The sequence below is a fragment of the Balaenoptera musculus genome, chromosome 2, assembly GCF_009873245.2.
Source record: "Balaenoptera musculus isolate JJ_BM4_2016_0621 chromosome 2, mBalMus1.pri.v3, whole genome shotgun sequence".
NCBI lineage: Eukaryota > Metazoa > Chordata > Mammalia > Artiodactyla > Balaenopteridae > Balaenoptera > Balaenoptera musculus.
Genome location: NC_045786.1, coordinates 36,526,552 through 36,549,747, shown reverse-complemented (window position 1 = coordinate 36,549,747; position 23,196 = coordinate 36,526,552). Strand labels below are relative to the sequence as shown.

Here is a 23,196-nt window from a genome sequence, read left to right as displayed (position 1 = left end):
TATTACATCAATTGATTTCAGATGCTGAATCATCCTTATATTGCAGGACTAAAATCCCACTTGGTCATGGTGTATGATCCTTTAATATGCTACTGAATTCTGTTTGCTAGTATTTTGTTGAGGGTTTTTGCATCAGTATTCATAAGGGATAACAGTCTGTAGTTTTGTGTCTTTGTTAGGCTTTGGTATCTGAGCAATGCTGGCCTCATTGATTGAGTTAGGAAGTATTCTCTTCAAATTTTTGGAAGTGTTTGAGAAGGATTGGTGTTAATTGTATTGAAGAGCTTGGTAGAATTCACAGGTGAAGCCATCTGGTCCTGAGCTTTTCTTTGTTGGGAGGTTTTTTATTACTAACTGAATATCCTTACTAGCTATAGGTCTATTCAGATTCTCTCTTTCTTCATAATTGAGCCTTAGTAGGTTGTGTGGGTAGGAATTTGTACATTTCATCTAGGTTATCCAGTTTGTTGGCATACAGTTGCTCATGGTACTTCCTTATAATCCTTTTATTTTTGTAAAATCAATAGTAATGTCCCTACTTCCATTTCCGATTTCAATAATTGGAGTCTTTCTTTTTTCTTAGTCAATCTAGCTAAAGTTTTTTCAATTTTGTTGATCTTTTCAAGGAACCAACTTTTGGTTTTGTTGATTTTCTCTATTTTTCTATTCTCCATTTTTCTTATCTCTGCTGTAGTCTATTAGTTCCTTCCTTTTGCTAGCTTTGGGTTTAGTTTGTTCTTTTTCTAGTTCCTTAAGATCTAAAGTTAGGTTGTTGATTTAAGAGCTTTCTTCTTTTTTAACATAGGCATTTACAGCTATAAATTTCCCTCTTAGCACTGCTTTTACTGCATTCCATACCTTTCCATATGTTGTGTTTTCATTTTTATTTGTCTCTAGGTATCTTAAAATTTCCCTTGTGATTTCTTCTTTGACCCTTTGGTTGAGAGTGTATTGTTTAATTTCCACTTTCAGTTTACTTTCTGTTGTTGATTTCCAGTTTCATTACACTGTTATTGGAAAAGGTACTTTGTATGATTTTGATCTTTTAAAATTCATTGACTTGTTTTATGGCCTAACATATATGTCTATTGGGTCCAATTGGTTAACAGTGTTGTTCAAGTCCTTAATTCCTTATTGATCTGGCTGTTCTGTCCATTATTCAAAGTGTGTTATTGAAGTCTCCAACTATTATTGTAGAAGTGTCTGTTTCTCCCTTCAATTCTGTCAATGTTTTCTTCATACATTTTGGAACTCCAGTTGTTTGGTGCATATGTGCTTATAACTGTTAAATCTTCTTGGTGAATTGACCCATTTATTAATAATGTCCTTTGTCTCTTGGAACCATTTTTGACTTAAAGTCTTTTTTGTCTGATATTAACAAAGCCACCTCAGCTTTCTTTTGGTTATCTGCATGGAATATCTTTTTCCATCCTTTCACTTTCAACCTATGTCCTGGTATCTAATGTGAGTTTTTGTAGACAAAATATAGTTGGGTCATGTGTTTTTATCCATTCTGCCAGCTGTGCCTTTTGATTGGGGAGTTTAATACATTTACATTTAAAATAATTACAGACAGAGAAGGACATACTTTTGCCACTTTGTCTTAGGCATGTCTTATAGCTTTTTTGTCCCTCATTTTTTCCATTACCGCCTTTGTGTTTGATTTTTTTGTAGCACCATGTTTGATCCACTTCTCATTTCCTTTGCAGATATTCTATGGGTTACTTTTTGTATGGTTACCATAGAAATTACATTATAACATCCTGAAGTTCTAGCAGTTTAAGTTGATACCAACCTATATTTCAGTTGTATACACAAACTCCTATACAGCTCTGTTTCTCCACCCCACTTTCTTTTTTTTTTTTTTAATAAATTTATTTTTTGGCTGCATTGAATTTTCGTCGCTGGGCATGGGCTTTCTCTAGTTGCGGTGAGCGGGAGCTACTCTTCATTGTGGTGCTTGGTCTTCTCATTGCGGTGGCTTCTCGTTGCAGAGCATGGGCTCTAGGTGCGTGGCCTTCAGTAGTTGTGGCACACGGGTTCAGTAGTTGTGGCTCAAGGGCTCTAGAGTGCAGGCTCAGTAGTTGTGGTGCACAGGCTTAGTTGCTCCGTGGCATGTGGGATCTTCCCAGACCAAGGGCTCAAACCTATGCCCCCTGCATTGGCAGGTGGATTCTTAACTACTGCGCCACCAAGGAAGTGTCCCCCACTTTGTTCTTGATGTCACAAATAATGTGTTTATATATTGTGTGCCTATTAACACAGATTTGTAATTTTTATGCACTTGTCTTTTAAATCCTGTAGAAAACAAAAAGTGGAATTTCAAGCCAAAATTGCAATAATACTCTTTTTCATATGTGCTTATGTATTTACCTTTACTGGAGATCTTTATATCTTTATATGACTTTAAGTTGCCATCTAGCTTCCTTTCATTTCAACCTGAAAAGACTCCCTTTATCATTTCTTGTAGGCTAGATCTAGTGGTAATGAATTTTCTCTGCTTTTGTTTATCTGGGAATGTCTTCATTTCTTCCTCATTTTTGAAGGACCGTTCTGCCAGATATAGAATTCTGGGTTGACAGGTTTTTTTCTTTTAGCCCCTTATGTAATTATCCCAGTGCCTACTGGCCTCCAAGGTTTCTGCTGAGAAATCAGCTGATCATCTTATTGAGACTGTCTTCTCATGTGTATGTGATGAGTCATTTTCCTCTTGCTGCTTTCAAGATTCTCACTTTGTCTTGGCTTTTGACAGTTTGGTTATAATGTGTTTCAATATGGTTGTTTTGGGGTTTATCCTACTTGGAGTTGTTTACCTTCTTGGATTTGTAGATTTGTGTTTTTCTTCAAATTATGGCAGTTACGGGCTATTATTTCTTCCTCTTTTTTTTGAATTTTTTTTTTTTATAAAGCAGGTTCTTATCAGTTATCTATTTTATACGTATTGGTGTATATATGGTCAATCCCAATCTCCCAGTTCATCCCACCACCACCATCCACGCCCCCGCTTTCCCCCCTTGGTATCCATATGTTTGTTCTCTACATCTGTGTCTCTATTTCTGCCTTGCAAACTGGTTCATCTGTACCATTTTTCTAGATTCCACATATATGCGTTAACATATGATATTTGTTTTTCTCTTTCTGACTTACTTCACTCTGTATGACAGTCTCTAGGTCCATCCACGTCTCTGCAAATGACCCAATTTCGTTCCTTTTTATGGCTGAGTAATATTCCATTGTATATATGTACCACATCTTCTTTATTCATTCGTCTGTCAATGGGCATTTAGGTTGCTTCCATGACCTGGCTATTGTAAATAGTGCTGCAGTGAACATTGGGGTGCATGTGTCTTTTTGAATTATGGTTTTCTCTGGGTATATGCCCAGTGGGCTATTATTTCTTCAAATAATCTGCTCCTTTTTTTTTTTTTCTCTTTTCTCTTTCCTGCACTCTGATAATGCATGTATTTGTCTGTTTGAGGTTGTCCTGTAAATTACTTAGGGTATTGTCACTTTTATTTATTTTTCTTTCTCCTCTTCAGACTTGATAATTTCAAATGTCCTATCTTCAAATTTATTGATTCTTTCTTCTGCCTGCTCAGATCTGCTGTTGAACCCCTCTAGTGAATTTTTCAATTCACTTTTTGTGTTTTTCAGCTCCAGAATTGTTATTCAGCTCTTCTTTATAATTTCTGTCTCTTTATTGATACTCTCATTTTGTTCATATATCATTTTCCTGATTTCCTTTAGCATTTAATCCATGTTTTCTTTTAGCACTAGTGCATATTTAAGATAGTTGTTTTAAAGTCTTTAATAAATCATTGTGGGTACCTCTTTAGGGATGGTTTCTGCCAATTTATTTTCTTCTTTTGAATGGGTTATGTTTTTCTGTTTCTTTGGCCTTGTGATTTTTTTTGTTGTTGAAAATTGGACATTTGAAAAAACAGCCACCTCTCCCAGTCTTTGCACTTTGGCTCTGTGCCAGGAAAGTCTTTTGCTCATTATCTGGGCATGTTCTGAGTCTTGGGATTAGCCCAACATGAAAGCTTACGGTCTCTTCAGGTCTTTTCTGAGCATGTCTTGCCCGAGACATTTCCCCTCTATATACAGCTGCTTTTGAATGTCTTAATTTCCCCGAGAGGCTTTTCCTTGGGGCCTTAAATGGTGCATTTGTTTGTCTCCACCTGTAATCTCTTACCCCAGGCATCTGTGTGTCTGTCATCTCCATGCAGCTTTCCCAGGCAGTAACCATTGCTTTTCCACCTGAGAGCTGGATTAGGTGAAATAGAGGCTAGTCCTTTAGACAAACTCCAGACAGGTTAGAATGTTGCAAATAAGGTCAGCTCTACACTCCTTCCAGTTCGATTTAAACAGTTGAGAGCTGGGCTGCTGTCTCATCTGGACCAAGACTGTGCTAGGGAGGAGTCGGGCAAGGGTGAGTAAAAATACCATGACACTTCCTACCATTTTGAAAACGACTTTTTCTTGATTGGAGATTCACTTGGTTACTGTAGAATCTTTGACTGTCTCCCAGGCATGGAGATCTCATTGGTGGCCTAGAAGTGGGTCATGGGCACGGAGGACCTCATTGGCAAACAGTGGTCTTCAAAAGAGAATAAGGGCCTGAGAAGCTCCATGTACCTGTTACATTGGGCCAAAGAGAAGAAGTACAAGCATGAGCATTTTCATTGACCTTCAACAAGTCAGCTGCTTCCATGTGGAGGGGAGGGCAGGCCTAGAGTGCAGCACCAACAGAAAAGCCTCTGAAGCCATGAACTGCTGAGCTCAGTGAGCCTCTGCTATGGCTTTCCCAAGAGAGCTGGTTCATTATCCAGCACGACCAGGGGGCAGTGCCAGGAGAGCACCCACCCTGTGGTACTGCTCTCTGAGCCAGACAGGCCAGTGGGCTGTGAACCTGAGGCTATTCCTGCACCCTCCGCCCCTTCCCATACACACCAGGGCAGAGACTCACGCAGAGCTAACCCTGCAGTTTTCTGTGACGGCACTGGGGAACGGGGCTGCCAGCCTGTGGCCTGACAGCAGAGGCTTCACCAGCCAGCAGAGGCCAAGACTTGTCAATGTTCCCTACTTAGTCTCTTCCCAGAGCACCCTCACCCTACCTTCCACACCTCCTGGAGTGTGCTCCTGGCCGGACAACTGCTGTAGATAGCCTCTGCCCTGCCTCTCAGGGCTCCCTGGCCTGTACAATCCTAGTCAAGCGTGTGCGACTTGGCTCCCTGGCCTGGAGCAGCAGGGGCTCTTACTGCTGGCTCCTGCCCTGACCCATAGTCTAGCACCATCCACCTGAACACAGGGAGCACAGGCCTCTTTCTTAGCCCTGTCCCCAGCACCCTCAACACCCACCTAGCATAAGTACATCTCTGCAGCATGGTGCTAGGTACAGTCCCTCCTAGGAAAACCCCCAAAGGTTACCTGCTGCCCTCAAGTGGAGATTCCACGTTGAGAGCTGCAGTGAGTCATTGTCACTTCCAGGGAAAGTCACCTGCCGTTAGCTGTGGGGCCTAGTTCTTCCAGTGGCTCGGGCCTCGGATCCATCCACCTTTGTGCAGGGCAAGGTGACTTCTAACCAGTCCCTGCGGCCCTGCTGGTGATTGCCAGGCCTCGGCAAAGACAGCAGAATAGAAGTGGAACGGAACAGGGGAGGCAGCTCCTGGCCAGTTGTCAAGAACAACAAAGGGGACTGGCCCAGTTTGCCCTGTGGGAACAGTTACAGGGGTAAGAGTTGGAGGGACAGGCCCTCAGCCCCAAGAGTAGGTTTTCTTTTGGTCTTGCTGAACACCTGAATTCTTGTCCCAGTGTTGGCCACTCAAGAAATGTCCTCCACTCTCCCACAGCCCCAGATGGCCCACAGAGCTCAGCCACCAGAGCTTCTGGCAGATGGCCGAGCACACCACATACCTCCTGTCCTCAGCCCTTGCTCCCACTGACCGGCCCTCCACAGGCCACGACTGGTCAAAAAGTTATCTCATCCCAGGATCGCCACCCCTTCTGTCATCTTCTCACTATGCCTGGCCCAACAGGGCAGCCTGCCCGGACCATCAGGAACAATGATCCAGGTGCCTCTGAGGACAGCTGTGCCTTCCAGAGCCAGAGGATGGCTCCAGCCCTTCTCGCCAGGGCCGCCCCGGCCTTGCTTGGTCTTACACTCAGTCCCCCTCATCCTGCCCCTCGCGTGACCGTCTGCTTAACTCTCAGCCCTGGTTGCCTGCTCCAGCAGGGACCTCTCGGTGATTCTAATCGCACCCTCAAACACTCTGAGTTCCCACCTCGTTCCAGGAAGACCCGCTGCTTCATCGTCACCCTCCAGGCATCCCCTCATCCTTTTCTCCAGGACCCTTTGATGAAAGCAACCTTATGAATAAAAAGAACAAGAAACTCCTTTATATCTTTCAAGATATACTTGCCAGGATCTTAATTATATTTTCAGTTTTTTACAAATCTTTCTGGAATCCTGAAGATGTTCTGGAAGCGTTTATCAAAGTACATAAAAACTCTTCATCCCAGAGCTCTTTTTTACCTCAAGCATGTTCAGAACTTTTTCAAATAAAGTAATTTGGCCCAAGATGAGAAGCAGCCACTTGTCCCTTCTCTGTGAAGGGGGCTGTTTCTCACTCACCATTGCCGCCCTGGATCAGGCCCTTGAAACGCCTGCCGGCTGGGAGGATGGCTGAGCTGACTTAGTGTGCTCATGCACTGCAGGTACTGTTTGCAATCTTACCTCAGGAGCTTCAGCAAGAGGTTTCCAGGTGTTGAAAATGTGGGTTGGGTTGGGGTGTCCTTGGTGCCCCTGGCATAGAGCAGTCCCCGTCGGGGACAACATGGCAGATCCGGGTTGTTGGCTGGTGCTGTGATCGGCTTCTCCCCACGAGCACTCTGGGCTGCCAGGAGAGGCTTTTGGCAGAGGGGTTGCTCCTGATGGGGAGTGGAGCCAGATACTGGAGTCTCGTAATTCTGGCATTTTCTGCTTTGCAGACTGATGAAGAGAAGCGACAGGACTTGCCTGTGGTGATGCCAGTTTTTGACAGAAATACCTGCAGCATCCCCAAATCCCAAATCTCTTTCATTGACTACTTCATCACAGACATGTTTGCTGCTTGGGACGGTAAGAACACTTTGAGCGTATTTCCCTCAGTAATGGGGAACTGCATGTTAAGTAGTGCATAGTGTAGTTTTTGACTGTAGAATATGTTTGGGGGCTCAGACTTTGAAGAAGGGCTGAGGAGAAGCAGTGAGCTGACACCGAGGGCCATGAGGGCGGGGTGCTCTCTGCACTCTTCCTCCTCAACTGCCCCTGGCCCCAGGGGCTAGACGTTGTTGTGCCAGGTTCATAGATGAGAGGAGTGAACTTGGGGCTGCACAGCCGGTGGTGGAGAGCCCAGGATTTAGAAACGCTTATGTTGACTCCAAACCCCACATCGTTCTGTGGGAGCCCTTTTGCCATCTGCTCTCCAGCTTCTCCCACCTCACTTGGTAGCCGACCCGAGAGCAGGCTGGTCTCTGACGGGTACACGTCCCTCTTCTTTAACCTTAAGGGCATGCAGAGGAGCCTGTCACGTAAAGGACTCTCAGGGAAGGGGCCCCACTAATACTCCCTGTCCAGATCCATGGGCAGGAGACGAACCCCCATCTCAGGGTGCTGGGAGGTGGGGGAAGGACTCAGATGGTGGAAAGAGCTGCAGCTTTGGGGCCAGACTGCAGGCTCCGCAGCTCCCTGAGTCCAGATTCATGGCCTCTCCTGGCCCCATTTTCTTCGTATGTAAAATGACTTGCTCCCCACTCAGGCCCTAGGGGATGTGCTGCAGGTGGAAGATGACGGTATAAAGGGCCGGGGGTGGGGGTGCGGCAGGGAGCAGGGAGACACACCCAGGAGAGCCAGTCAGGGCCTGGCTCCTGGCACCCTGGGCCCAAAGGTGCTGATCAAATGGTGAGTGTGCAGATGAGTCCCCCTTCTGCTTCATCTACCAGTTGTCAGCTCACCAGGTGGTTACAGAGGAGCTGCTGGCACTGAGCACAGGACTTGGCTTTAGTTCATTCCGGCCGCTGGGTTTGCTGTGTCTGCTGAGCACTGTGCAGTTGTCTACTCCTATCTGTCCCTCTTCCGTAAAATGCTCTCTCCTTAGAAAGCCTCAAAGTCTAAGTTTACTGAGGCTGTGAAAGGGTATATCACAGTGCCGTCTTTTCTCTCCAGCCTTTGTAGACCTGCCTGAGTTAATGCAGCATCTTGACAACAATTTTAAATACTGGAAGGGACTGGACGAAATGAAGCTGCGGAGCCTCCGCCCACCTCCTGAATAGTGGGCGACACTGCCCGGGGCCCTGACACTGTGTCCCTCCAGTCACTTGGGATTCCTGAGGGCAGTCAGAGTTCCTTGGTCCTTTCGTCCCCCGGTCTGCAGAGCCTGTAAGAGCACACAGGGACGTCGGCAACCTTCTGTAGCCACCATCTGATGCCATTGCCATAAAGTGAGACTTAGTCCACTCAAGGTACCTGGGCCTGCTGCGGGGGCTCTTCGGAAAGTCACGTGAGAACGACGGTTTGCATTCACGTCCGTTAAAACATGAGCTCGGTGGGGCTTCCCTGGTGGCGCAGTGGTTGAGAATCTGCCTGCCAATGCAGGGGACACGGGTTCGAGCCCTGGTCTGGGAGGATCCCACATGCCGCGGAGCAACTAGGCCCGTGAGCCATAACTACTGAGCCTGCGCGTCTGGAGCCTGTGCTCCGCAACAAGAGAGGCCGCGACAGTGAGAGGCCCGCGCACCACGATGACGAGTGGCCCCCGCTTGCCGCAACTGGAGAAAGCCCTCGCACAGAAACGAAGACCTAACACAGCCAAAAATAAATAAATAAATAAATAAATTTAAAATGTCCCCATTCCTCTACCTTTAAAAAAAAAAAAAAGAAATGAGCTCTGAGCTCGTGACTGCCCCCGCAAAGGATGGTGATGGATTTCCTGCCAGTGACAGAGTGTCTTGTTGCAGTTTCTCTCAGTTACGTTCAGCACTTAAGAACAGCTAATGGCAATCGGATCTTTTTTCACATCATAGAAGGTGCAATGACTTCTCTTTTAAAATTGAACAGAAAATGCAGACAAAGAAATTTTGAAGTTGATTATTAATATCAATTATTAAAATGTTTTATTTATTTTATTAGAAGTTCAATATTTTCTGTGAATTTAAAAATACTTCAAAGCCAAAGCCACCTTTAAATGCCATGACCAAATTTACATGATTCATATTCATTAAATATGTATTACTTCATGTACAGACATTTTCATAATGCAAATTTAAAATATAAAATGACACATTTTTACTGCACTATAGAAATATTTGTGTATGTTAAACTTTTCTGATTGATGCTAATTGGGAAAAGCTGTTTTGTGGGTGGGTCTGATTCTAGAAGCACTCAACGAGAAGGGCTCCTGTACAGCAACCAGAGCTCAGAAACTGCTCTAGTTGTCTGACGGGCTCTGCAGGTGACTCCCCAAAGTGAAAGAAACTAGGACTTCACACTTCTTTTTTCCTAAAATTTTATAATTGAATTTCCAAAAGTCTGCCTTATTTTATACAGTGTTTCTATGAAATATTCTCCATAAAAACAGAGAAAATGCAGTATTTAGTGAATTGACATTTTATAACCAATCTGTTTTCATCTGCATTTTGCTTCCTGAAATTTATAAAGGTTCTGTATCTTCACATTTTTAACAAAAGTAGTACCATAAAAAATGACACATGATGACATGTCAAAGCGCTTGCCGTTTCCTTTTAAACTTGTATGTTTTTTTGTTCTAGATAGATAAAAATGAAATTAAACTATTTGTTTTTAAGACAACATGTGCCACCTCTTCTTTGAAGTTTTATACTACTTAAAATACTTTTTTTTTCTCCCTGTAAATAAAGAAGATACCTTTATTTTACAGAAAAGATGAATGGTTAAATGACTTTTTCAGGGTCACAAAGGGCCAGGTGAATATGTTGACAAATTCTCAGATATACCTTAATTAATTCACCAGTTGGTACCCATTCAGAGAGATCATGCACCCTGGAGGGCTCTCAGGGATGGGTCCTGGGTACCTGATGCCCATTCAGAGATGTCAGGGCACTCTGGAGGTCTGACAAGGCCAGCCCCTCCGGGGTCTCTTTGTCTAAAGAAACAAAGGCCCCTTTTTCCTGTGTGGAGACATGTGACCTAAGTTGATAACTGTGGACTGATGTGGGAAGAAAGCCCTCTCTGCTCCTCTAGGTGCCAGGAAAGAAAAGGAAATGATCCCACAAGGAACTCAACCACCATGAGGTAGAGACAGAAAAATCAGGAGACTTTAAGATAAGTATCTTAACATGTTTGAAGAGGTACAAGAAGCAATAGAAACCATAAGGTAAACCAAAGTAGTTTTGAAAAAAAAAAAAAAAGATGTGAAAAAGAACCAAAGAGACATTCTAGGTATGAAGGATACAGTCATCAAAACAAATGGAGGGACTTCCCTGGTGGTCCAGTGGCTAAGACTCCACTCTCCCAATGCAGGGTGCCCGGGTTCCATCCCTGATCAGGGAGCTAGATCCCCCATGCATACCGCAACTAAGAGCCACATGCCACAACTAAAAGATCCCTCATGCCACACCTAAGACCAGCACAGCCAAATAAATAAATAAATGTGTTGTGTTTTTTTTTTTAAAAAAGGAAAACTTCTGTACAGGTTTAACAGAAAACCAGACATAACTAAAGAGAGAATTAGTAAATTGCAAGACTTAAGGAAATGATTCAGCATGCAGCACAGAGATTAAAAATGGAAAATGTGAAAGCAAAGTTAGTTAAAATATGGAGGATAGAATGAAATGCTTCAAAATGTGTTGAAATCAGGTGATCTAGAGGGGAGAAGAAATGGGGAGAAAGCACTATCCAGAGAAAGCCTGAGAGTCTATATATTTACAGGGCACATCAAATCCCAAGTAGGAGGAATAAACAACACAGTGAAAGAAACCGCAGAGCACTGAGCTCCAAGAGTAAAAGCTGTGAGAGAAGACAGATGACTTACAAAGGAACTAGTGTTAGACTGCCATCAGACTTCTTCTCATGTGCAACAACCAAAACACAAAGGAGTGATACACTTCAGAAAAAACTGCTGGAAGATAATACTTCTTTAACATGAGTTCAGAAAGAAGAGGTAGCGTACAGAAAGCAGTGGTAAACAGACATTGGAAAACATCCAGACAAAACTAAGCAGGTATATACTGAGTGGGGGAAAAAATAACAGCAAGAACCGGGTCACATTCTGAGGTTCCAGGGTATCTGAATTTTGGGGGACACTATCCAGCCCATTACAGATGGTGATATCCATCTTGTGCACACACTCTTGTTCTTAGCTGCTTGCTCTGATGAAGCAAGCTGCTGTGTTGCGAGCTGCCCCATGGAGAGGCCTAATACACGGCAAGGAAGCGAGGGCAGCCTCCAGCTCACAGCCACCATGCAACTGAGTCATGTGCCGGCAACCACAGGAGTGTGTTAGAAGCAGATTCTGCCACAGCCAGGTCTTCAGATGAGGCCACAGCTCCAGCAGACACATTGATCACAATCTTATGAGAGACCCTGAGCCAGAGGACCCAACTCAGCCACACCTGGGTTCCTACCCACAGAAACTGTTGAGAGGGTAAACGCTGTTTTATGCCAGTAAACTTTACGGTAATTTGCTACAGGGTAACAACTAATACACATACGATACACAGCAGTTAAAAAGAATGAAGCAGAGCTACAGATGTCAACTGGGAAAGGCTTAATAATAATATTGAATGAAAAGGCTGAGTTGCATTATGACAGCATTTGCGTCCATTTTTTGAATACCCAAAACAATACACTATTGTTCATGGAAAAATTAATAGTAGGAGCATTAAAATGTTCAGGAAGTTTACAAATACTGTGAACTGGCTTGTGCGACACTAAGCTCCTGGTGTACACACACATTAGAAAACCAAGAGATTGCCCTCCACACTCCCTTGCACCAGGTTTCTGTATCTAATTTAGGTTCCCCTGTCAGATGCAAGGCTCTGATTTAGAAATGCGTCAACAACGGAGAGCACACGTAGAGGCATCGGTTTTGAACTTTCTCCACCAGCAGCTCTGACTGCAGTAGAAGCAGTGAGCCTCTGGGGCTGCAGCAGCTGCCTGGGCGTCCCAGCCCTCAAGTGTGGTTTAGGGAGACCTTCCAGGAAACTCAGTCACGAGTCTGTTTCTTCAGCCCTTCAACTGATAAATCCCTTCCACTTCAACTAGCCAGAGGGGGTTCTCCGGTCTCAAAGGCCCTTGACCATGACCAGGAGGACACACTCCAATTTAACAAAGGCAGTTACCTCAGGGGCAGGGGAGGCACTGGTATTGGGGAGACGTTCAAAGGGAACTATCTGTACCTTTTGGTTTCAAAGGCAAAAAATCTAAAGCAGACACAGCAAAATATTAACAGTAATTCTGGCGATGGGTATATCAGTTTTTAAAAAGTATATCACTATACTTTTCTAAATGTTGAAATATTTCATAGTTTTTTTTTTTTTTTAATGTGGAGATCATGCCTGGTGACAAGATGGCTAGGAGAATATTTTGTCTTTGACAAAGTCTAAGTAGTATATAAAACAGGGAAACCATATGAAAAAACAATAATGAACTCAATTATAAAATAAAAATATCCTAGATACCAACCACAATAAAAGAAACAGGGAAATGTTTGTAATTCATTTTACAAAAAGCTTCCACAATACTGATTTTTGGAAACTTTTAACATAAAGAAATAAATAGTGGGAAGAAATAGGAAAATGATATGAACAGAAAGTTCATAGAAAAAAGTATAAAAGATTCTTAACGTTTATGCTAAATCTAATAGTAATTGAAATGCAAATTAGAACCAATTTGAGATATTTCTCACTTTTAAGATTAGTAAGGAACAAAGAGCTTGATAACAGTGTGTTGAGAAAGATGTGTGGACAAAGGCACGCTCATACTCGGCAGGTGAGTGTAAATTAGTACAACTTCCACGGAGGACAACGTTGCCAAATCTATCCAAATCACAAATATATGTGCGTTGTGGCCTAGCAACTCTACTTCCAGAAATCAATTTCCAGAAATATCTTCCAAAGATATACTCACACGTGGGAAATGATACGTATACAGAATTACTTATGACAGCCGTGCTTGTAATAGTAAAAGATTGGAAACAGCTTAAATGTCTATCATTTAAGAAGAGTAATTACGTAAATAAATGATGGTATGTCCCTACAGTAGAATCCTATGCTTTTTTAGGTATGAAAAAGAATGAGAAGGGGACTTCCCTGGTGGTCCAGTGGTTAAGAATCTGCCTTCCAATGCAGGGGAGGCGGGTTCGATCCCTGGTCAGGGAACTAAGATCCCACATGCCGTGGGGCAACCAAGCCCACATGACACAGCTACTGAGCTCGCGCACTTCAACTAGAGAGCCCGCATGCCACAAACTACAGAGCCCACATGCCCTGAAGCCTGTGTGCCACAATTAGAGAAAACCCACAAGCACAACTAGAGAGAAACAGTTGTGCCACAACAAAAGATCCTGCATGCCTCAACGAAGATCCTGCGTGCCGCAACTAAGACCTGACGCAGCCAAAAATAAATAAAATAAATAAATAATCTTAAAAGAAAAGAATGAGAAGGCTCTTCGTGTGCTGATATGAAGAGATTGCCAACATACGTGGAAAAAGAGCATAACACGGGATATACATATATGCTAGCATTTGTTTAAATGCTAAATAAGCTTAAAATCTCTGGATGTGCACACAAGAAACAAGTGACATGGATTGCCTGTGGTGACTAGCGGTCATAGCCTAGGGGAAGACTCTTCATTCTATGTCCATATGTGAATTCTGAACAGTGCTCCTGAGGAATACAAAAGGTTTGAATAAATGAAAAGGCAAACCCTATTTTCACGATGAGTTAATTTTGTAAAAACGTCAATTTCTCCCTAAATTATTCTATGCATTCAGAATGATTCCCAATTGAAAAAAAAATCTTTTTTTTTTTTAATTATTAGCACCTTTAATTATTATTTATTTATTTATTTATTTATTTTGGCTGTGTTGGGTCTTCGTCTCTGTGCGAGGGCTTCCTCTAGTTGCGGCAAGCGGGGGCCACTCTTCATCGCGGTGCGCGGGCCTCTCACTATCGCGGCCTCTCTTGTTGCGGAGCACAGGCTCCAGACGCGCAGGCTCAGTAGTTGTGGCTCACGGGCCTAGTTGCTCCGCGGCATGTGGGATCTTCCCAGACCAGGGCTCGAACCCATGTCCCCTGCACTGGCAGGCAGATTCTCAACCACTGCGCCACCAGGGAAGCCCGAAAAAAAATCTTTTTTATCTAGCTGTCATTCTAATGTTCATCTATTGTGTGAAGGAAAGGAAAATTCTGAAAATGAAGAGTAAAGAGAGAGGACTAGCCCAAGACATGCAAACATATCATAAAGCTGCCATGATTAAACCACTGAGACACTGACCCCTGCAAATGAGTAAATGGAACTGAATAGAGCCAGAAATATATCCAAACACACCCAGGAGTTTAGTAGAATATTAAAGGTGCTGCTTCACATCACTGGAGGAAAGATGGATTTATTCAATAAATGGTGTTGGGATGACTACGTAGCTATCTGAGAAATTGGTTAATGTACCAATGCTTTAGAAGTGAAAATTAAACATAGAAGTATTAGAAAAAACCATGAAGAAAATATCTTTATCATCTCACAGTGGAAAAGGCATGATATAAAATCCAGAGTTTAATTCACTTTGTTATACAGCAGAAACTAACACAACATTGTAAAGCAATTATCCTCCAATAAAGACGTTAAAAAAAAAAATCCAGAGTTTATTTCAAAACAAAACAACAAAACCCTGCTAATTTCACCCAAGTTTAAGAGAAAAGACAGTCTGCCCCTGGGCCAGTGCCAGCAGAAGGCAGAGAGGGATGGTGAAGTTGGCACATGGCACTAAAGCGACCATAGGGACCACGCAGAAATCTCATCGGTGTGCATTACAGCTGTTTATAAGTTTGGAAACAACCAAAATGCCCAGCAATAGGTGACTATTAAGAAGAAAAGTTTGGTATGATTCCAAACTGGAGTTCTTTGCAGCCACTAAAAATAATAATTTAGAAAATTATTCAGTGAAATGGGGCAAACTCAAGGCGGTGTTATTAAGTGAAAACTCGTTGAAGAATATGGAATGACCCATTTTGTAGGAAGAGGGGAAGATACACGTGATTAGAAAAAAAAAAAGACTAGAAGGAAATGCACCAGCATGTTTGCAGGGGTTGTTACCTCTGGAGACTGGGGTTACTGGGGCTTCATTGCCTGCCTTGTGCTTTTCCGGGTTTCCCCAAACTTAATACATGTGATTATTTCTACAGTTAGAAGGCCCTAAGGTTTGAAATCTGAATGACTGAGAAGGTGGTGTGAGTCACGTAACTAGGACTCGAGAGGGGAGATGGCCAGTCCGGACTTGGACGTAACCACTCTGATGGCCTGTGGACACCCAAGGAGGGAGCCAGCTGGAGGTGAGGCCTGGGCTCTGTAGTGAAACCTGTGTCGTGTTTAGCTCTGTGGACATGACACAAGCCTTGAAGTAGTCAAGGGCAAGGTGGGGAGGGGACAGCTGAAGGGCACAGCTGTAAACCCTGCTGTCAGGGTCCACAGGGCAGCCACAGATGAGGCCTGAACCCCCAGGGCCTCCCAAGGCTGGAGAGGAGCAGAGCAATGACAGTGTTGCAGATTTTTCACCTCCTGTCTGAGCAAACCTCACAGAGGACTCTGGCCTCCCGGCTGGAAAGGACAGTGACGAGTGGGAGCTGCTAGCATGTCCTTGAGGGCAGAGAGAGGCCACGCAGTAAAGCAAAAGTTACCGACCTGGGAGGAAAAGGTTTGTGTGCCCACCTTGTTTGAGCTGAACCTTTCCAAAAAGGAGAGAAAAAGGTCAAAGAAAAGTAAGAAGTAGTTTTGCTCCCCCATGTCCTTCAAAGAAATAATTTGATGTGGAAGAACTGGCTTCTGAGTCACAAGGAAACCTTTTCCCCAAGGATTGGGATCAGAAACAATGGGGAAAGGAATTATTAAAACCATCAGTTCACAACAAGCTCAGGAAGAAGCTGAATAAACTTTGAACAATTTGTCTCATCCTGCTCTAAAAAGAGGAAATTTCGGAAAGTTAAGAACCATCACGTGTGTACAGTTACACTCCCTTTCACTCCACTGATACGGTCTCGAATCACGAGAGAAAGAAGAATGTCTTCACTCCTTCCCGAAGGCCTATGCGCAAGAAAACAAAGCCCTCAGCCCCTCACCTCTCACAGTGGGGGCAGTGCACCGGCAGTGTGGGCACCCCCAGGAGCTGGCTGGACATGCAGCCCTCTGGGCCCACAGACCTGCTGCCCAGAACCTGCATTTCAGCAGTCTGCCTCCCTCGGGCCCGAGCACACTGGTTTTGAAAAGCGTGGTTTAACAGATGCTCTCTGTGCAAAATGAAAAACACCCTGCAACGCGGTGTTTTCACAAGCCACCCTTCCCACTTCCTCTCACCCCCACTTCACCAGCGCCTCAAACCCCAGCTGAAAGGCCCCATTCTTGTCCCATGGAATAGATCCTATTTAATCTAGAAAAGGAGGAAACACACTCGGCCATCAGGAAGCAATAGCATTAACTTAGGGGCCAAAAACAACACTGCAGACGGAGAACAATGCAAGAGGCAGCGTGGGGAGGATCAAGGCAGCTTAGCTGGGCGGTTTTGGTCACTAAGACAGAAAGGAGGCCCGAGTGCAAATTACACGTGGAGGGTGGACTGGGCAGTGTTTCTATAAAAATATAAATAATGGTTTAAGAATTTATCTGAGGATTTTCAGATATTAAAAATAAGTTTCCTTCCAGACAGAGAGATTGGCCTCACATGAGGCATTGGTTTCTCACTCTATTGTTCAGCTCAAATTATCCCCAAGTACCTAGCAATTTGGCCACAAACCTGGTTTAAGGCCACGGCCTGCAGGTGGGGTGGAACTCTCAAAAAGAAAATGATTTCAGAAGGAAAAAGGTGATTTACGTTTGAAATGATTTTATAAGAAGACTCAAGTTTCCCTTAAGATTAACTTTTAAAAATTGAAAATTAAAAATAATATTTTTTAGTATGCTCCATTCCAAAAATGTATAGTTTCCAGAATTTCACACAAGATTAAAAATGAAGATTAAAACAAGCTAATGGGAGGATAAAACATGCTACAGTGTTTCATAATTGCTACAAGTAGCAGCAAATTTAGCTTGGAGTTCCTAGCAGCCAAAGTAACAACAGAACAAGATCAGTTCAAAATTGATAACAACACAATAAGCAGGAAACTCTGGAAGTCTTTTCCTAGAGATTTGAGAAAATGTCTCCTATGGGATACTCTGCAAGGCAGTTCTGGTACTTTTGACTAAATGCTGTACTTGTACTATGACATCAAGACCTTAGAACAGGGGACTTCCCTGGTGGTCCAGTGGGTAAGACTCCCTGCTCCCACTGCAAGGGGCCCAGGTTTGATCTCTGGTCGGGGAACTAGATCCTGCATGCATGCCTCAACTAAGAGTTCACATGCCGCAACTAAGAAGCCTGAATGCCACAACTAAGACCTGGCACAGCCAATCAATCAATCAATCAATCAATAATATATATATATATATATATATATATACACACACACACACACACACACACACGCATTTTTTAAAAAGACCTTAGAACAAAGCTCCAAGTTCACATTTAATGTTGACACTCACTGCCTGCAGGAAGGCCACCATCTCTGCTTCACAGACACTGGGGTTACCTCTCCCACCAGATGATTACCCTCTATCTACCGTTGACTGCTCCAGCAATGGACAGGTGACCCTATTCTGCCCAATACGCCACAAAGAGAAGTCTACAAGGATGATTCTGAATCAAGTTCTCACTCCCACCAGAGAGCTACAGGAAAAGACCGTCTCCTCTCTCTCTCTAGGTGGGTTGGATCTGGATGTGACACCTGGGACTGCTGCAGCCATACTGCAGTTCAAGGATGAAGCTACCTCCAACAGTGACAGTGCTGAAGGATGGAAGAAACCTGGGTCAGTGTTTATCAACCAGTCCCGGAACCCTCAAAACTCTAGACTTCCTGTTCAGTGAGATAATTGCCTGTCCTTATGGTTTCCACTAGATTCATTCAGGGTTTTCATTTCAATGGAAACACAATGTAAAACCCCAGTTTTTAGAGGGCAAATACAAAATTAGAAATGGGAATTTTCTACACACAAGAGAAATCCTGCATAAATAAGACTATTCATCCCAGCATTATCTGAAAGAGCAGAAGACTGGATATAATCTTAAAGTACATCATTAAGTGAGTGGAGACAGATATCCATCATAAGTTATTAGTCAAATGCATGCACAGTGGAATCTCAAAGAGCCATAAAAAAGGAATGGGATAATCTCCAAAATATACAAAGCAGCTCATGCAGCTCAATATCAAAAAAACAAACAATCCAATCCAAAACTGGGCCGAAGACCTAAATAGACATTTCTCCAAAGAAGATATACAGATTGCCAACAAACACGTGAAAGGATGCTCAACATCACTAATCATTATAGAAATGCAAATCAAAACTACAATGAGGTATCACCTCACACCAGTCAGAATGGCCATCATCAAAAAATCTACAAACAGGGGCTTCCCTGGTGGCGCAGTGGTTGAGAGTCTGCCTGCCAATGCAGGGGACACAGGTTCGAGCCCTGGTCTGGGAAGATCCCACATGCCGTGGAGCAACTAGGCCCGTGAGCCACAATTGCTGAGCCTGCGCATCTGGAGCCTGTGCTCCGCAACAAGAGAGGCCGCGATAGTGAGAGGCCCGCGCACCGCGATGACAAGTGGCCCCTGCTTGCCGCAACTGGAGAAAAGCCCTCGCACAGAAACGAAGACCCAACACAGCCATAAATAAATAAATAAATACAAACCAAAAAAAAAATCTACAAACAATAAATGCTGGAGAGGGTGTGGAGAAAAGGGAATCCTTTTGCACTGTTGGTGGGAATGTAAATTGATATAGCCACTATGGAGAATAGTATGGAGGTTCCTTAAAGAACTAAAAATAGAACTACCATATGACCCAGCCATCCCACTACTGGGCATATACCCTGAGAAAACCATAATTCAAAAAGAGTCATGTACCACAATGTTCACTGCAGCACTATTTACAATAGCCAGGACATGGAAGCAACCCAAGTTTCCATCAACAGATGAATGGATAAAGAAGATGTGGCACATATATACAATGGGATATTACTCAGTCATAAAAAGAAACGAAATTGAGTTATTTGTAGTGAGGTGGATGGACCTAGAGTCTGTCATACAGAGGGAAGTAAGTCAGAATGAGAAAAACAAATACCGTATGCTAACACATACATATGGAATCTAAAAAAAAAAAAAACAGGTTCTGAAGAACTTCGGGGCAGGAAAGGAATAAAGATGCAGACGTAGAGAATGGACTTGAGGACACAGGGAGGGGGAAGGGTAGGCTGGGACAAAGTGAGAGGGTGGCATGGACATATACACACTACCAAATGTAAAATAGATAGCTAGTGGGAAGCAGCCACATAGCACAGGGAGATCAGCTCGGTGCTTAGTGACCACCTAGAGGAGTGGGATAGGGAGGGTGGGAGGGAGACGCAAGAGGCAGGAGATATGGGGATATATGTATACGTATAGCTGATTCACTTTTTTATAAAGCAGAAACTAACACTGTAAAGCAATTATACTCCAATAAAGCTGTTTAAAAAAAAAAAAAGGAATGGGAAAGAAACCAGTATTCACTAAGTGAAAAAAGTGTAGGGCACTGTGTATAGTGTGCTCTAATATGTATTTAAGGGACTTCCCTGGTGGTCCAGTGGGTAAGACTCCACGCTTCCAATGCAGGCGGCCCAGGTTTGATCCCTGGTGGGGGAACTAGATCCTGCATGCATGCCACAACTAAAGTTCCCGCATGCTGCAACTAAGACTTGGTGCAGCAAAAATAAATAATTAATTAATTTAAAAATAAAAAAATAAAAAGAAATATGGGGACTTCCCTGGTGGCGCAGTGGTTAAGAATCCACCTGCCAGGGCTTCCCTGGTGGCACAGTGGTTGAGAATCTGCCTGCCAATGCAGGGGACACGGGTTCGAGCCCTGGTCTGGGAAGATCCCACATGCCGCGGAGCAACTAGGCCCGTGAGCCACAACTACTGAGCCTGCGCGTGTGGAGCCGGTGCTCCGCAACAAGAGAGTCTGCGATAGTGAGAGGCCCACGCACCGTGATGAAGAGTGGCCCCCGCTTGCCACAACTAGAGAAAGCCCTCACACAGAAACGAAGACCCAACACAGCCAAAAATAAATAAATTAATTAATTAATTAAAAAAAAAAGAATCCGCCTGCCAATGCAGGGGACATGGGTTCGAGCCCTGGTCCAGGAAGATCCCACATGCCGCAGAACAACTAAGCCCGTGCACCACAACTACTGAGCCTGCGTGCCACAACTACTGAAGCCCACGTGCCTAGAGCCCATGCTCCGCAACAAGAGAAGCCACTGCAACGAGAAGCCCGCGCACCATAACAAAGAGTAGCCCCTGCTCACTGCAACTAGAGAAAGGCCGCGTGCAACAACAAAGACCCAAGGCAGCCAAAAATAAATAAATAAATTTATTTTTTTTAATGTATTTAAAAAGAGAGAAATATATGTATTTTTTTGCAAATGGTATTAGTAATCCATTGCTACATAATAAATTACTCAAACACTTAGCAACTTAAAAGAACAAACATTCATTATCTCAGTTTCTGTGGGTCAGGAATTTGGGAGTGGCTTAATAGGTGTCTCTCATGGGGTTATAGTCAAGATGTTGGCTGGTGAGTGATACCAGTGAAAATGGAGTAAGGATCTTCAAAAATTATAACCTCCATAAAGGCAATAAGAAAACTGACAAAAACTGTCAGAACAAATTTTTCAGAACTCTGGAAGTTAACCAAACGATTGCAGCAATCTGAGGAGTTTTAATCAAGAAAAGTATCTAAATCTCAATAACAACAGTGAGCTTTGTGGCAATTTAACTTGTCCTATTTTCATCCCCCTCTCTCCAGCTCCATGACAGCCTTGAAAATCAACAGTCACAAGTGAAAAATAGCAGCCTGGCAGACAACAGGAGAGGTGAATCAGGGTTGGAGCTACTTAAAAGCTTCATTCCCGTAGACTTGTCATTATATGACCTGTCTGGTGGCTCCCTGGAAGACTCTACTTGCAAGGCCGTCTTTATTGATTAGACTTGGAGCTTGTCCAATGTGAAAATCTTTTCCCTGGAGGTGTTGGTGAAAACATTTCAATGCAATAGTTTGATTCTATGGCTGCTGTAGGCAGTGGATAACAATTGGGGCAAACAACAGGCTACCCAAGAAGCTTAAAAGTAAAATCTAGGGAAGGAGATGTCCATAAAGGCTGTGAAAATCTGACATACTCCTCAGAATCTATAAGGTTAAGGTATATGTAGGATTGTGTGCATGCTCAGAAAAGAACTGATAATGCTGTCACCTCTAGCTGACGTTGAGGCTCCTTACAAGGAGAAAGTGAAGTCTAAGGCAGAGTTGTCAGGTGTCTGGCCGAGCGTTGAAGGCATGCCACAACAAGTATACAGAACCCCTTGGCAATGACTGGGTGATTTATTGGTTCCATACATTAAAGGAAATCTCTGACCAATCATTAGCTGGCCACTAATCTAACTGAGCAGACTTCAGTGGCCACACACAGAAAAGAATACAGACCTTACAAAAATAGTTCAGAAAAGTCATTAAACAAACAACCCCAGCAACTACAAAAACCTTTGAGGATGAGGGAAGAACCTGATTTCCAGAGTTCCCACATTATATCAATTTAAATGTCCAGTTTTCAACAAAATGTTACAAGACATGCAAAGAAACAAAAAAGTGTGATCCATATGGGGCAGGGGAAGCTATCAACAGAAACAGTTCCTGAGGAAAACCAAAGACTGACTTTATTTATTTATTTATTTTTTGGCCACACCGCATGGCTTGCAGGGATCTTGGTTCCCTGACCAGGGATTGAACCCAGGCCTTCGGCAGTGAAAGCATGGAGTCCTAACCACTGGAGTTCCAGGGAATTCCCCAGACCAAAGACTTTAAATCAGCTATTTAAAATATGTTCAAAGAACTAAAGGAAATACTATCTGAAAAACTACAGGAAAGTATTTTAAAAATGTATTACCAAAGAGAATATCAATGAAGAGATAGAAATTATAAATAAAGAACCATATAGAAATTCTAGAGTTGAAAAGTATAATGACTGAAATGAGAAATTCACTAGAGGTGTTCAACAGCAGATTTCAGCAGGTGGAAGAAGGAATCAGTGATCTTGAAGATAGGTAAATGGGGCTTACCAGTCTTGAGGAATAGAAAGGAGAAAAAAAATAAAGAAAACTGAACAAAGCCTCAGAGACCTCTGGGACAGCATCAAGTGTACCAACATATGCATAATGAGAATACTAGAAGGAGAAAAGAAAGACCAGAAAGAATATTTAAAGGAATAATGGCAGAAAATTTCCCAAATTTGATGAAAAACATTTGCCTACAGACCCAAGAAGCTCAATGAACTCCAAGTAGGATAAACTCAAAGAGAGCCATACCAAGACACATTGTAATCAAACTGTTGAAAGCTGGAGACAAGGAGAGAACCTTAAAGGCCACCAGAGAGAAATGGCACATATCATGTGCAAGACATCCTCAATAAGATTAGCAGCTGATTTCTCATCATAAACTATGGAAGCCAGAAGGCAGTGACATGACATGGCAGTGAGATGTGGATGGGCATCCAATATATAAAGATTTAATGTGGATGATAATAACAACACAAAGGAAGGGAGAAATAGAGCTATATAGGAGCAAAATTTTGTATATTATTGAAATAAAATTAATCTTAACTATTGAATAGATTATTATGAATTAAGATATCCAGAACAACCACTAAGAAAATAACTCAAAAGATATTATATAATAAAAGAAATGACAAGGTATTAAAATGGTGCACTAGAGAATATCTATTTAACACAAAGAAGGCAGTCATGGAGAAATAGAGGAATAAAAAAGACATAAGACATACAGG

The 23,196-nt window shown here is 43.1% G+C and overlaps 1 protein-coding gene across 6 annotated transcripts in view; it reads left to right on the top strand.

The window, feature by feature from the left end:
* Nucleotides 1–9,847, top strand: part of PDE8A (phosphodiesterase 8A) — a 149,028-nt gene extending 139,181 nt beyond the window's left edge. For 5 of the 6 annotated variants that reach the window (XM_036844492.1, XM_036844495.1, XM_036844493.1 and 2 more), the window contains 2 exons: nt 6,991–7,120; nt 8,207–8,709. In XM_036844492.1, the coding sequence (XP_036700387.1) occupies nt 6,991–7,120; nt 8,207–8,313 (237 nt within the window). In that variant the 3' untranslated portion in view covers nt 8,314–8,709. Of the gene's footprint in view, nt 1–6,990; nt 7,121–8,206 lie in introns of all 6 variants that reach the window. The other variant, XM_036844489.1, reaches the window with a different exon arrangement.
* Nucleotides 9,848–23,196: the final 13,349 nt, after the last annotated feature.